The 15,334-nt window shown below is 47.5% G+C and overlaps 1 protein-coding gene across 7 annotated transcripts in view; it reads left to right on the top strand.

The window, feature by feature from the left end:
• STAG3 (stromal antigen 3) overlaps positions 1 to 15,334 on the top strand; it is a 147,617-nt gene that overhangs the window by 39,546 nt on the left and 92,737 nt on the right. For 6 of the 7 annotated variants that reach the window (XR_004537260.1, XM_033924435.1, XM_033924434.1 and 3 more), the window contains exons 11-15: positions 5,695 to 5,793; positions 5,906 to 5,985; positions 6,073 to 6,180; positions 14,362 to 14,467; positions 15,164 to 15,281. Coding sequence is in view for 6 of the 7 variants with exons in the window: in XM_033924435.1 (XP_033780326.1) it covers positions 5,695 to 5,793; positions 5,906 to 5,985; positions 6,073 to 6,180; positions 14,362 to 14,467; positions 15,164 to 15,281 (511 nt within the window). In the remaining variant the exon portion in view is untranslated. The remainder of the gene's footprint in view (positions 1 to 5,694; positions 5,794 to 5,905; positions 5,986 to 6,072; positions 6,181 to 14,361; positions 14,468 to 15,163; positions 15,282 to 15,334) is intronic. The other variant, XM_033924439.1, reaches the window with a different exon arrangement.

Genomic DNA, 15,334 nt, shown 5'->3' on the forward strand with positions numbered 1-15,334 from the left:
CTTCCACCTCAGGTGACCTTCCCCCTGTTTTGACTATGCAGGGGCAAGGTTCTGCTGGGTCCCCTGCTGTGGCAGGGAGTCCCTTGGGACCCTCGGGGGGTTTTTCTCCTGAATTTTTCTTTTCTTTATGCAGAGCCTATTTTCAGGCGGCTGGGGGTCCCGGTTGCGCCCAGGGGGTTTCGGGGGGTGGGTTTTCCTCCGCGCTCCCTGCGGCTTTGCCTCTTTCGTCTGGCGTGACGTCCCCTCCGCCGCCTCCCTTGTCCAAGCGTCCGCGGGTGTCGTGGGACGAGAATTTGTGGTCGGAGGAACGGGTCGGTCTGGAGGAGGACCTGGACCCTTCTGAGGAGTTCCAGGACTCTCTGGAGGGGACGGAAGCTGGCGGCGGGTTGTCGGATTTCCCGTTCTCCAGTGACGAGGCGTCCGTGGTGCGCCTTTTTCAGAAAGATGAGCTGCCTGACCTTATTCAACAGGTTTCTTCGGTTTTGCGTTTTGAGGACGCGCCGCCGGAGACTCCGCGTGTGGGGGACCCCCTGTTACGGGGGATCCGTTCCGTTTCCCGCTCTTTTCCTATGCATCAGGATATTCGGGATATTATTCTGGAGCAGTGGAAAACGCCGGAGACGCCGTTTCGGCTGGCGCGCAGCATGGCTCGCCTGTATCCCATTCCTGAAGGGGATCGGGCTACGTTAGCTTCGCCAGTCGTGGATGCGGTGGTCTCGGCAATTTCCAAGCGGCATACCGTGCCTGTTGAGGGCGGTTCTGCCTTGCGGGACCCTGAGGAGCGCAAATTGGAGAGCATCCTTAAGCAAAATTTTCAGGTCTCTGCCTTTGGGGTCCAGGCGGCTATTTGTGGGGGACTGGTCGCTCGCGCCGTGTTTCGGTGGGCGGAGCGGGTCTTGGATCGAGAGTCTGACGACTGGTCTCTGGTGGATCAGGAGGTTGCGAAGATTGAGATGGCGGCCTCATTCCTCTCAGATGCTCTATATGACTTGGTGCGGATATCGGCTAAGTCTATGGCTTTTGGCGTGGCCGCAAGGCGTGTGTTGTGGCTGCGCGCTTGGGCGGCGGATGCTGCGTCCAAAGCTAAGCTTACTAAATTTCCCTTTCGGGGGTCGTTTTTGTTTGGAGAGGACTTGGATAAGTTGATTCAGACTCTGTCGGACTCGAAAGTTCCCCGTCTGCCGGAGGACCGTGCCCGCCCGGCGTCTCGGGGGGGTGCGGCCCGGGGGCGTTTGCGGGATTTTCGCAAGTATCGCCCTGGGCGTGGGACTGCTTCTTTCCAGTCTCCGGGTTTTTCCCGGGGTCGGTTCTTCCAGCGCATGCAGCCCTTTCGGGGGGCCCGTCGGGGGGCAGGGAATCCCTCCGCCGGTTCCCCCGCTTCCCGTCCTGCACAATGACGCCTTGCCGGCGCCCCCTTTGGTTCCGGTGGGGGCTCGGCTGCGCGAATTTTTCCCCAAATGGGCCGAGATCACGTCCGATCGGTGGGTCCTGGAGGTGGTGCGGGACGGTTATGCCCTGGAGTTCGCCCGCTCTCTGCCGGATTTTTTACTCGCTTCTCCGTGTCAGACTCCGGGGAAGACGCAGGCTTTTCGCCAGACCCTTCAGCGCTTGCTAGATCTCAGGGCAGTTGTTCCGGTGCCCCCTCCGGAGTGGGGCACGGGCAGGTACTCCATTTACTTTGTGGTGCCCAAAAAGGAGGGGACCTTTCGGCCCATCCTCGATTTAAAAGGGGTCAACAGGGCTCTCAAGATTCCCTCTTTCCGTATGGAAACTCTGCGGTCGGTCATTCTGGCGGTTCAGCCGGGGGAGTTTCTCACTTCTCTCGATCTGACGGAGGCCTACTTGCATGTTCCCATTCGGGCCTCTCATCAGCGTTTCCTGCGCTTTGCGATCTTGGGTCGGCACTTTCAGTTCTGTGCGCTTCCCTTTGGGCTGGCCACGGCTCCTCGGACGTTCACCAAGGTGATGGTGGTCGTCGCGGCAGCCTTGCGGTCGGAGGGCATCCTGGTACACCCCTACCTGGACGACTGGTTAATTCGGGCAAAGTCGTTGCAGGAAAGCTCCCGGGTTACTGCTCGGGTGGTGGAGTTTCTCCGGTCGCTGGGCTGGGTGGTCAACCTTTCCAAGAGTCGGTTGGTCCCGGCTCAGCGTCTGGAGTACCTAGGGGTGCTGTTCGACACCTCCTTGGGGAAGGTCTTCCTCCCAGAGGGCCGGGTGAGCAAATTGCAATCTCAGATTTGCCTGCTTTTGGCGTCCCGGTGTCCTCGGGCGCGAGATTTCCTCCAGGTCTTGGGGTCGATGGCGGCGTCCCTGGACGTGGTGAGGTGGGCGCGGGCCCACATGCGTCCTCTCCAGTATGCTCTGCTCCGGAGGTGGTCTCCCCAGAGGCACGGGATGGATGTTCCGGTTCCCCTGCGAGGCTTGGCGCGCTGCAGTCTGCGTTGGTGGCTCCAGACCCCTCACCTTGTTCAGGGGGTGGGTCTGGATCTCCCGCAGTGGACGGTGCTCCTGACGGATGCGAGTCTCTTGGGTTGGGGGGCTCAGTGTTTGGGTCACTCGGCTCAGGGCACCTGGTCCGCGGAGGAGGCCGCCTGGTCGATCAACGTGTTGGAGACCAGAGCGGTCCGTCTGGCGCTGTTGGCTTTCCACTCCCTGTTGATGGGCAAGTCGGTCAGAGTGCTGTCGGACAATGCCACGGCGGTGGCTTATGTCAATCGTCAGGGGGGCACCAAGAGCACTCAGGTGGCGCAGGAGGCGGCTCTGCTCATGGTTTGGGCGGAATCCCATCTGCTGGACCTCTCGGCCTCTCATATAGCCGGAGTAGAAAATGTTCAGGCAGACTTCCTCAGTCGTCACTTCCTAGATCCAGGAGAGTGGTGTCTCGGCGCCGAGGCGTTTCAGTTGATAGTGCAGGCTTGGGGGCAGCCCCTGATGGACCTGATGGCCACGGGTGGCAACGCCAAAGTGCCCCGCTTCTTCAGTCGTCGCAGGGACGGTCTGGCCGAGGGTCTGGATGCTCTGGTCCAGCAGTGGCCAACGGAGGGGCTGTTGTATGTGTTCCCTCCTTGGCCGCTGGTGGGCAGAGTGCTTCTTCGCATTGTTCACCATCCGGGTTTGGTGGTGCTGGTGGCGCCGGATTGGCCTCGCCGTCCGTGGTATGCGGATCTGGTGAGGCACCTGGTAGCGGATCCTCTTCCTCTGCCTCTCTCGGACGACCTTCTGATGCAGGGTCCCATTCCCATGTTCGACCCGTCTCCCTTCTGTCTTACCGCGTGGCTCTTGAAAGGGGTCGCCTTAGCAAGAAGGGATATTCAGACAAGGTGATCTCTACACTGTTGGGGTCCCGGAGGCTTTCTACCTCTCGGGCTTATGTGCGGGTTTGGCGTCTCTTTGAGGAATGGTGTCGGGCGCGGGGAGTGACCTCTTTTTGCGCTTCTCTGCCTAACATTCTAGAGTTCTTGCAGGATGGCCTGGATAGAGGCCTGGCTTGGTCTTCTCTCCGGGTTCATCTTGCGGCCCTGTCGGCTTTTCGAGGGTTGGTGTCAGGTCAGCGTTTATCGGCTCTTCCTGATGTGATTCGGTTTTTGCGGGCGGCCAAGTTGCTTAGGCCTCCCCTACGGCCCTCGGTTCCCTCTTGGGATCTTAATCTGGTTCTCTCTGTTTTGGTGCGTCCGCCTTTCGAGCCCTTGGACGTCTGTTCTTTGAAGGACCTTACTTTGAAGGCGGTCTTTTTGGTGGCCATTACTTCTGCTAGGCGTGTTTCTGAGCTGCAGGCTTTCTCTTGTAGGGCTCCCTTCTTGGAGTTTTCTAGGGAGCGGGTCGTCTTGCGGCCTGTTCCTTCCTTTCTGCCGAAGGTTGTTTCTCCTTTTCATGTCAATCAATCGGTGGTTCTCCCGGTCTTGGGTGGTCGGGAGGGCTCTTCTGAGCAACGGCAGCTGCGCAAGTTGGATGTCGGTCGGGTCCTTCGCTCTTATGTGCAGCGGACCCAGGAGTTCCGGAAGTCCGATCATCTCTTTGTCCTCCTGGCGGGTCCTCGTCGGGGAGCTGGCGCTTCTAAGGCTACTATTGCGCGCTGGATCAAGGAGACGATTGCTTCCGCTTATCTTCTGAAACAGCAGCCTGTTCCGGAGTTTCTCAAGGCTCATTCCGCTCGGGGTCAGGCGGCTTCTTGGGCTGAGTCGTCGCTCGTGCCTCCAGTGGATATTTGTAAGGCTGCGGTTTGGTCTTCCTTGCATTCCTTTGTTCGTCATTATCGGGTTGATGTGCAGGCGCGTCGGGACGCGGTGTTCGGTGAGCGTGTATTGGTATCGGCCCTTCGGGGGTCCCGCCCGTGAGAGGGACTGCTTTGGTACGTCCCATTCGTAAAGTTAACCTCTACTGGTCTGGAGAGTGCTAAAGAAGGAGAAATTAGGTTCTTACCTGCTAATTTACTTTCTTTTAGCTTCTCCAGACCAGTAGAGGTCCCCACCCTGTCTGTTGTTGTTGTTGTTGGGGCTGTTGCGCGGGCAGTTTTTGGTTTTTGCTGCGGGTTCTAGTATTTTTCTAGGGCCGGGGAGAATTGAAGAACAGCGGCTGTGGCTCGGCTGGCTTAGCTGGCGAGCTGTGGGGACATTCTTCCTTCGGGAATTTCTCCTCTGCATTTTCCAACAGCATTTTGGGTATGTTATTTGTTACTCCTTTCGGAGTATTGTTTTTTCTCTCTGTTGTTTTCCAGTTCTTGGTTCTGCTTAGCTATTCGGCAGACTGAGGGAAATAGAGAGGAGGGGCTAGGATATACTGTCCCAAAGTTTTGTTTTCAGTCTCCACCTGCTGGTCATGATTAGATATATACCCATTCGTAAAGTTAACCTCTACTGGTCTGGAGAAGCTAAAAGAAAGTAAATTAGCAGGTAAGAACCTAATTTCTCCTTGTTTTACCCGATGTGAATCAATTCGAATCGGGCAGCACTAAGTCCTCGGCGCTTTCCACAACAGGCACTTCTGTCTCCTGTAGTGCGCTAAGCTCCATTCCCCACCAACCTTCTAACCCCATCCTGCCAGCACTCTGATAGGCCGGCGTTCTTCAAGAGGCGGATTAATTGGACGCCGGTCAGGAGGGGAAAAAAAGAGAAGGGAAACTGCATGGCTCCGCAATAAACTGGGGTTGCCTGAGCGATCGATTGGTCGATCGCGATCGACGTATTGGGCACCCCTGTTCTAAAAGGTAGAGGAGAGAAAATTAGTACTGACAGTATTCCTCTTGGGAGCAAAAAACTGTAAAAATGAAAGCACTCCAGCCATTTATCCCTGCTTCGTTTCACTCTACAAAGAATGGATCAGCCGCAGGACCAAGCCATCACATCTTTGAGCCAATTTATCTGGGCTATTTGAGCTGGTACAGGTGCCATCTACAAATAGGAACATTCCTCTTCCCATGTTTCAGTGTCCCCTGGTTGCCAGAAATAATCATGCCCCAAACTTGCTCATAGCGCAATGACTAGTCACACCCTCAAACACATAAGAAGCAGAAATGGTTGCAAACCCCCCCCCCCAACACTCAGGAAAAACCTAGGCTTTTCTAGGAGAGCAAAATTCAGATTTGAAACCCTAAGATGATGTTGCCCATGTGTGGCTGACTTATCCTGCTGTCCACGGAGAACCCTTATAACAGGTAAGTAACCTTGCTGTCTCCTCTTTCCTTGGTCTTCTCTGCAGCAGGGGGATGTTCGATTGAAGTGTTTGAAGAGCCTGCAGGGGCTATACTGCAACAAGGAAATGGCAGCAAAACTAGAACTTTTTACCGGGCGTTTTAAGGTGAGATGTAGGTTAAGAGCAGACTGGATTTAAGAAGTTTGGGGACTGGTTGGGCAAGAAGTTAGCTGCCATAACTCGAGTTTCATTCTGGGCACTGCTGCTCTGATCTTAGGACAGGATGGTGTCCATGGTGCTGGATAAGGAAAACGAGGTGGCTGTGGAAGCCCTTAAACTGCTGACCTTCATCCTGCAGTGAGTAGAGGGTTAGCGCTGGGGGTGGGACGGGACTCATTTTATGCCGGTGCCCTTGGCCTGGATCTGATTTGTCTGTTTTCACAGGAACATGGAAGAGGTGCTGAGCGTTGAGGACTGCGAGAGCATCTATCCCCTAGTATATGCCTCATGCCGTGCAGTGGCCTCTGCTGCTGGACAGTTCCTCTACCTAAAGTGAGTTCATCTCAATATCTTTTCTTTCTCCCAGCCTTGCAGTTGGAAAACTAAATTACATTTTCTGAGTTTGTCCTTTATTGTTAGAGCTTCTTGCGAAGTCTTAAAGTGCAGCTAAATCTTCATCAGTACTTTGGAGTACTTTTAACAGTTTTTGAAATCTGGTTGAAGGAGGGCAGTGCCTAAATTTTCTCCCAGAGTGCTAAAGCATTAAGGTTTCTTGGAGAATGTGTGCAGGGGTTAGAAGCCTGTGGGCATATGGTCTTCAAAACAAGTCGGATGTATCTGTTTATTCTCCCTCTCTCTCTCTGCCCTCACATTTTGTGGGCTGAGATCAGGGCTCCAGCAGAACATCTGCACAGCACAATTGTCTTGTTCTCCCTCTCTCCTGGGATGCTGCTATACAACACAGAAGCTAAATGTTTGTAACCAGTCTTATTTGCATGGCAGCTCAGCCTCTGATGCACAAAAGGGTTTGAGGAGGGGGGGAGCCTTTTACCAGTCACGGTAGCAGCCACTGAGAATCCTAAGTGAATGCATTACAAGAGACCATGCCCACATCTTACCATGCAAATTTCCCAGCAGGTTTGGAGCTGCCGGTAGCTGGTTGTGAATGTTTTGTGTGAATGTGACGCATAAGAGCTGTGCCTTCCGCTCAGCTCTTGTGCACAGGTGCCAAATATAGTTGCTCCCCTTTTCACTGGGATACTCAGCACAAATAGTATGCATACAATTTGCATGCTATTTGTACTGAGTTTTGCCACGGAAAATCAAAATCGTTCCCAACCTGGGCCCCAGGGGAGGGAATTAGGCGCCTGAGCCAATCAGGGCATTAGGCTCCTTCTAGTGTATCCCAGGATGCACCGGGAAGGAAACAGCCTGCCATTTTGAAGAGGCATGCCTGCCGGCAGGAGGGAATAGGCATCCCTCTTGCCAAACTTAAAAAAAAAAAGATATGGAGTGGGGTGGGGGGGGACTGTCCCAGCCCTATGGCAGGAGAGAGTGGGCATCCTTCCTGCCGTTTTTTTAATTTTTTTTTAAGTGCAGGGGTCAGGTAGGGGGCATGGGGAGGGGGAGATCCCAGCATGATGGGGGGGACCATGGACGGTTCAGGGGGATGGGAAGAAGGAAGGGAGGTCAGGGTCCTCTTTTTTTTTTTCTTTTTTAAATTTGTGTTGGGGGTGCGGGGGGGAACCGGGATCTGAGCTATCAAGTCTTACTTTCCTGTCAGTGCCTGAACCAATCAGAGCTCAGGCACTGACAAGAAAGTAAGGCTACGACAACTCAGACCCTGCCGGAAAATTTTGGCCATAAAAAGTGAGCAAAAAGTTTAGATCATTACAAAGAGCTCCTTGTAATGCATTTGTATGTATAGGGTTTTCAGTGGCTGCTATGACAATCGGTAGCAGCCACAGAGAAACCTTTTGAGCATTGGTAGGAGAGTTTCTCTGCAAGTAAGACTAATTAAACCCAAGGAAACCTTTTGTGCATCAGGCCCCCCTCCCCCAGTGTTTTCTACCACGTCGGAGCTTTGCGCACCCTTCCTTCAGTCTCTTGTGTATACACATATGACTTCTGTTTTTTCCACTTTACAATGCAAAATCCCTGCTCCTCCTTCCTTTCCAATAGACAGAAATATCTGATTCAGGCCACAGGACACGACAGAAGAGTGGGACTTGGGTGTGATTGTATGTGATGATCTTAAGGTGGCCAAAGAGGTTGAAAAGGTGACAGCAAAAGCTAGAAGGATGCTAGGGTGTTTAGGAAGAGGTATGGCCAGTAGGAAAAAGGAGGTATTGGTGCCCCTGTTTAAGACTCTGGTGAGACCTCATTTAGAATATTGTGTACAATTCTGGAGGCCACACCTTTCAAAAAGATATCAAAAGAATGGAGTCGGTCCAGCAGAAGGTGCATGGTCTTCGTCATAAGACGTATGGGGACAAACTTAAAGATCTCAATCTATATACTTTGGAGGAAAAATGGGAGAGGGAAGATACGATAGAGACGTTTAAATACCTACATGATGTAAATGCGCATGAGTTAAGTCTCTCTCATTCGAAAGGAAGCTCTGCAATGAGAGGGCATAGGATGAAGTTAAGAGATGATGCAAACAGGTCGATCGTTGGAGCTCTAAAGCTCCGAGTGATTAGGGAAAAAACAACCGGATGAAGAGACCATTCGTGAGGAAGGAGGTGTCTGCTGAGGGAGTCAGCTGAGTGGTTGTCCACACTGGGCAGATATATGGCATTCAGAAAAATGTTACAGGATAGTGCGAAGCGCCAAATGGAAAGTGCCATGTGTCCCAGCAGACGTAAGAAGATTCTTGCTGGGGCCGATTGCTTGGAATGCAAGTCCTGAGCTAGTTGCAGAATGCACAGATGACTTGTAACAGGAAGATATGCTGTCACCAATGGGTGTAGAGGAGAGCACCTATATACTCCAGAGATTGTGTAGGTTGAAGGATGGATTTTTGAAATTGATCAAGAGACCCAAAGATTGCATGAGATGAATTGTTTTTGCAAGAGAGAGAGGCACCGCCTGTGGGGATGGAGCTGCTAGGAGCCAGTCATCTAGGTATGGAAAGATGGAGATGTTTTGTTGTCTTACATGAGCTGCCACTACCGCCATGCACTTTGTGAAGACATGAGGTGCTGATGACAGACCGAAAGGCAGTACTTTGTACTGAAAATGTTGGTTGTCGCAGACAAACCTCACAAATTGCCGAAAAGATGGACATATTGGAATATGAGCACATTCGTCTTTGAGGTCTATGGAGACCATCCAGTCATTGTGGTAGAGATGAGGCAGAATTGTTGTCAGCAAGTGCATTCTGAATTTCTCCATGTGGATATGAAAATTCAGGCCTCTGAGGTCTAAGATGGGTCTGAGTCTTCTTTTTTTTTTTTTGGTATTAGAAAATATTTGGAATAAAAACCTTGATGATGTTGGTGAGGTGGTACAGACTATACAGCATGCTTCGAGGAGATTGGAAATTTCTTGGTGCAGAAAAGCAAGCTGATCTTGCGGTGGTGGATGAAGCCGTCGCTTGCAAAACTTTGATGTTGAGGAAAGGTGCAATCTGTAACCATTTTTTATGATAGAAAGCACACATGTGTCTGTCATGATTTCTGCCCATTGGTTGTGAAAGAAGAACAGGAGAACTCCGACAGGTTCCGAATGAGTCAGACTGGGCCCATAATCAAAAACTTGGGCCTGGCTTTTGCTGGGTAGTTGGAGCTTGTTTAGATGCCTTCCTCTCTCTTGATCATTGATGTGTAGGGTGCTTATTGTATTTGTACTTCCCATAATTATATCTGGGTTGATTATATTTTGGTATGAAGGCTTATTGGAGCGATTAGTATATTGCTTTGGGGTGAAAGAGGATTATTCTATGTTGTCTTGAGCAAGCATTTGTAAGGTGGTATCATTCTCTTTCAGTTTAGTGAATATAGCCTCATCACTGGTGCATAGCTAGTTTGTCGTGAGCATCCTCTCGAATACCAGAGGCCCTGAGCCAGGCCATATGTCTGGCCGCAATAGCTATGGCAGCAGCCCTAGAAGCGGTATCATAAGAATTGGAGGAAGTGCAAATAAGAGTACTCATGAAGATCCTGGAGGACTGTTGATTGATCTGAAAGTTCAAGCAACTCAAACAAATATTGAGAGATGTGCAATTGGTGATTAGCAATTCGTGCGAGTAGCATGACATTTTGGAAAACTTTTTGGGAAATTACATCCAACAACTTGTGATCCTTGCCAGAAGGAGCGTTTGAAAAAAATATGAGTACTTTTATTAGGTTTAAGAGCGGACTCTACCACAACTGAATGCTGATGAGAGAGCTGTAATTTGTTGTGGCCCAGGGCTGAGTGTACCTTATATTTGGTTTCAGTTCCCTTTCTCGTGGGGGGGGGGGGGCTGTGAGTGGTTCTTGCCAAATAGCAGCCTGCTGTTCTAGCAGATGTTCATGAATGGGTAAGGCAATTTGTGTTTTTAGGACCTCCAAATATTTTAAAGCTTTTAAATATTTGCTTCGTGGATCTGGTTAATCAGAAGTAGCAAGTGCAAGTTGTTTAGCCATTTTTTGAAGAAAAGTTGGATAGAAAACAACTCCTGGAGGATCCTGATTCTCTGGAAGTGGTGGAGAAGGATCAGAAGAGATGCCAAGTGAAGGACGAGTAGACTCTGAAGGAGTAGTTTGGTCAAAAGAAGGCTGAACAGGGGACACAACCGAGACGCATGATGGCTGAGTGGAGGGAGTTAAAAGCTGAGCCGGTGTCTCCGACTGAGGCTGTTGCTCAGAAGGTGAAGCAAGCTGGTTGGCACTAGGAGGTGAAGAATGTTGAGTACCAGGAAGAGACGGAACCCCATATTTAGATTCCAAGAACTGCCTCCACAACTCCATAAAAATCGGGTGAGGCTGAGAAGGAGTTAGAACTTTTGTGAGGATGATAGGAGCTGCCATAGAAGCCCCGCAGTCTGAGAAAGGTGGAGGCGAATGAGAGAGATGTTTGAACTTCTGTAAACATTTTCTCTTAGGAGGAGAGCTGGAGATATCAGGGAACACTGTATGCTTTGGTGCTTCCTGGCATCGTGCACTGGAGTGGGAGAATCGGTGTGAGTCGGCGTCAAGATCGACGATGACGTCGAAAGACTGGAGCTTCGGGCTGCAGCTTGCTGTCTGTCAGGAGAGCTGGATGTGGACGTTGATGAAGGGCCCCGGTGCCGATGACTACTGTGCCGATGCACTCTCTCACTGGAGCGACATCGATGCCCCTGATCCCTGTAGCGACGTCGATGTCCCTCCTCTGCTGATAGACGCCGATCATCCCTCATATGGCGTAGGCATCGGAAGCCCAGATGTCCAATGGCTGCGGTTCCGCTGACCACTTGAGGCAGGAGAATGCTGCCGAAATGCTGCTTCGCTGCTGAAGATTCAGGAGGATTGATGCAGCCACACTGTCGGTGATGTTATCAGGTGGCTCTCAAACAGGGACCTTTTGCTCTGCTAAAGTTCAAAAACCCCTGGAAAACGTTCCTGGGCCAGCAAAGGGTTCCCCCATCTGTATAATCTGTTTTGACAGACTAAATATTTCTTTCTCAAGTTATTACAAAAAGGAAAAGAAACAAGTTTTATAATTTTATAAAGATCTGGGGGCCATTGGAAAGATATTGTAATGTGTAAACATCATTTTCCTTTGATAGATATATTTACATATAGGGGGGAGAGGGGTGGTTATGGAAACTTTACTAAATAATGTGTTTAGTTTATTTTTATGATATGTTTGATTGTATTCATTGAGGAAGGGTGGGTGGGACGGGTTATAATTTTTATGTTATTATGATTACAATAGAAAGAATTGTGTTATATTGTTGTTATTAATGATATATTCCTGTACACTTGCTGGAAGATTTTAAAATGAATAAAGAATTTAAAAAAAAAAGAAAGTTTCTGTACTGCTGTTAATGACTGAGGGAGTCAATTCAGAGCAGTTTATATGAGCTTTGTAATGGTATTACAATACATGAGCTTCTGTAAAGGTGTTACAAATGCAGAGTTTGAGTTTCCTGGGATGGTTTCAATGCAGACATTATTAAACCATAATCCATACATTATTAAACCTTAATCAATACTTGTCTTTGGTAAAGGTGTTACAGTACAGAGTTAGTTCTGAGTTGGTTCTCAATACAGCTCTCTTAAACCATAACAAATCCTTCTACATACCTACTTGTACATAGCTATATAAAATATATCATATATTCTTCTTATACCACCTTCTTCTTATACCTTCTTCTTCTTATACCTTCTACACACACATCAACATTCAAGTTTATTTAAAATTTGATATACCACTTAATGTCTAAGCAGTGTACAATGAAATATAAAAATTTAAAAATCAGGCATATTACATACTAATTCACAAACAGAGACAAAACATTCTTATACATGTGGTAAGGGAGAAGAGGGGAATACAATAATAGATAAGATTTACAAAAAGGGTGAGTCCAATAGGAAGGGGGTGTGCTCTTCATGTGAAATTGTAGATGAAGGAAAGACTGATTCTGGTTGTTATAAGTTGTAGGCATCTTTTTTTTTTAAATATTTTATTTATAAATTTTTCATTCTTACAATAATTTAGTTTTACATAAACTTCAATTAATACATGAAAAATTGTGATTACAAGTAATTCATCTTATCACATAAAATATAACCCTCCCCTTTCTTCATTTCTTAAATCCATATAATATACATTCCCACCCTTCCCCAATCTAATATATCCATTACTAATGTGCTATGAAACCTGATCATTGGAATATCGAGTCAATGGTTCCCAAATTTTCTTAAAATTATGAATATTTCCCTGTTGTAATGCTATTGTTTTTTCCATTTTGTATATATGACAGACTGAATTCCACCAAAATGTAAAATTTAATTTGGTGTAGTCCTTCCAATTTTGAGTTATTTGTTGCATTGCGACCCCTGTCAATATTAATAATAGTTTGTTATTGTTTGCTGAAATCGGACTCTGAGTTCTCATTGCTGTGCCAAATAGTATAGTATCATATGAGAGTCCTACATGATTTTCTAGTAGGCATCTTTAAACAAGAAAGTTTTTAGATTAGATTTAAATTTGTCTAAAGAAGATTCTTCTCGAAGGATTAATGGTAATGAGTTCCATAGAGTGGGCGCTGTCGCAGAGAAATTCGTTTTGCGCGTAGTGTCATAGAATAAATGGCATAAGGAAAGAATAGTTAAAGAGATGTTGATTACTTGATCTTAGGGCTTCTTTTACGAAGGCGCGTTAGCGGTTTAACGCGCTTAATAGCGCGCGCTAAACCGCCGGCCGCGCTAGCCGCTACCGCCTCCTCTTGAGCAGGCGGTAGAGTTTTGGCTAGTGCGGGGGTTAGTGCGTGCTAAAGCTGCTAACGCGGCTTCGTAAAAGGAGCCCTTAGTGTTCTTGAGGAGCAATAAGGAATAATTAGTCTATCGATAAATCCTGGAGTATGGAAAATGTTTGTTTTAAATGCGAGAAGTAAAATTTTATAGGTAATTCTATGAGAAAGTGGTAACCAGTGAGCTTTTATCAAAAGAGGAGTTACGCAATCAAATTTTTTTGTTTTAAATATCAGTTTAATGACTGTATTTTGAATAATCTGAAGTCGTCTTAGTTCTTTCTGACTTATTCCTTGATATAGGGTGTTGCAGTAATCTAGTTGAGAGATTACTAGTTAATGAATCAAAATGTTTAATGATGAAGGCTCTAGAAGACTAGAAATAGATTGGTCATACATAACCTATAGAAACATTTTCTCACCACAGTACTAATCTGCTAATGATAGGTTAATTTAATATCAAGTGTTAAGAAGTTTGATAGAAGTAGTGAGTTGAATCGGTATTGATTTAAGGCATTGCAGTAATCTAGTTGAGAGATTACTAGTTAATGAATCAAAATGTTTAACGATGAAGGCTCTAGAAGACTAGAAATAGATCGGTCATACATAACCTATAGAAACATTTTCTCATCACAATACTAATCTGCTAATGATAGGTTAATTTAATATCAAGTGTTAAGAAATTTGATAGAAGTAGTGAGTTGAATCGGTATTGATTTAAGGCATTACATAAATCATTACTTTAGATTTAGAAACGTTAAAGGATAACATATTGTCTTTTAGTCATTGACTGATTTTTTTTTCAAGTTTTTTGTTGACGTCTTGAATATCTTTTATATCATTCATTCAGATCGATGGGGTGAAGTAATTGAATGTTATCTGCGTAAGCATTTATGGTGAATCTTATTGATTGTCCCAGAGTTAGAAGAGGGGCTAAAAATATATTAAATAAAAGAGGAGAGATTGATCCTTGGGGTATTCCATAGTCCATTATAAAGGGTTTTGACAAAGTCTTGTCAATGAGTACTTTGATTTTCTTCCTGCTTCACAGATCGATCCTCCAAAGTACTCATTGACAATCTAATGTATTATCTGATAATCCTATAGAGTTTAGTATCGTGTACTGTGTTCATACTACTCCTATTTCAATTTGCGCTTAGTGTATGTATCGTAATCTATGTTCATCTTGGAAGTACTAACTTCCTGATTTATGTAATCCACGAGTATGACAAACCAGAATATTAAAATTAATTATTTAAAAACTAAAATTTTGGCAATTGTGACCATAGGCTGTTTGAACTGGAGAGGAGAACAGTGGCAAGCAAGGAGAGGGGTCATCGCAGCCCTGGTGGGTCCTTTCATCGCCTACTGGTGGCATTCTTTATTGAGAGCGAGGTAAGCAGGCCAGACAAGGAAGAATTCCCACCGTACATGTGGGGAATGCAGTCCATTGTGATATACTACGCTTGTTGCTATGCTGCTGTAAATACTTTTTGGACAGAAGGCAGCAGAAGGAGGATGAAAAACATACTGTAACTATGGCAAATTGTAACCTGTTAACCGTATATTGTGTATGTTGACCTGTAATCCGTCCTGGGCTCTTTGGAGAGGACGGGATGGGAAACGAATTAAATAAATAAATGTTATGTATGCCCATATGTGTAAACCTCTCTCCTCATTTCACTGCTTGTGTGTCCTGTTCTGTTCCTCATGTGTATGTCTATACATTTTCCCCTCCCCATTTGCGGTTTCCGCACTCGCGATTTCACATAATCGTGATTTTTTGGGGGGGAGGGGGAAAAAAAACAAACCCATATTTTTGCCTTCCCCTAGGCATCCCGGCCTTACCTGGTGGTCTAGCGGGTTTTCGGGGCAGGAGCGATCTTCCTACGCTCCTGCCCCTTGTAGATCACCAATAGGAAATGGCTGTGGGGAGTTCCTGTCGTAGTCTCGGATGCCGGGGGAAGGCGGGAGGGAGGCGGGGTGGGTCTGAGCTGGATATTCACGGTCTGGCTCTGTCCCTATCCCCCATGAATAACGAGGGAGATGTGTAAATGGCTCACAGTGTGCTTCTTCTGTTTCCCTTCCCAGTTGCATGAGCATGCAGCATATTTGGTGGACAGCCTTTGGGACTGGGCAGGGCCATATCTGAAAGACTGGAAGGGGATGACTGACCTTTTGTTGGAGGAAGCCACTGATGGACAAGAAGGTAAGTCAGGAATTGCAGAACTGCTGTCTTGTTTTTCTTCTCTTCCCTCTCAA

This window comes from Geotrypetes seraphini, chromosome 16 (assembly GCF_902459505.1).
Source record: "Geotrypetes seraphini chromosome 16, aGeoSer1.1, whole genome shotgun sequence".
Lineage (NCBI taxonomy): Eukaryota > Metazoa > Chordata > Amphibia > Gymnophiona > Dermophiidae > Geotrypetes > Geotrypetes seraphini.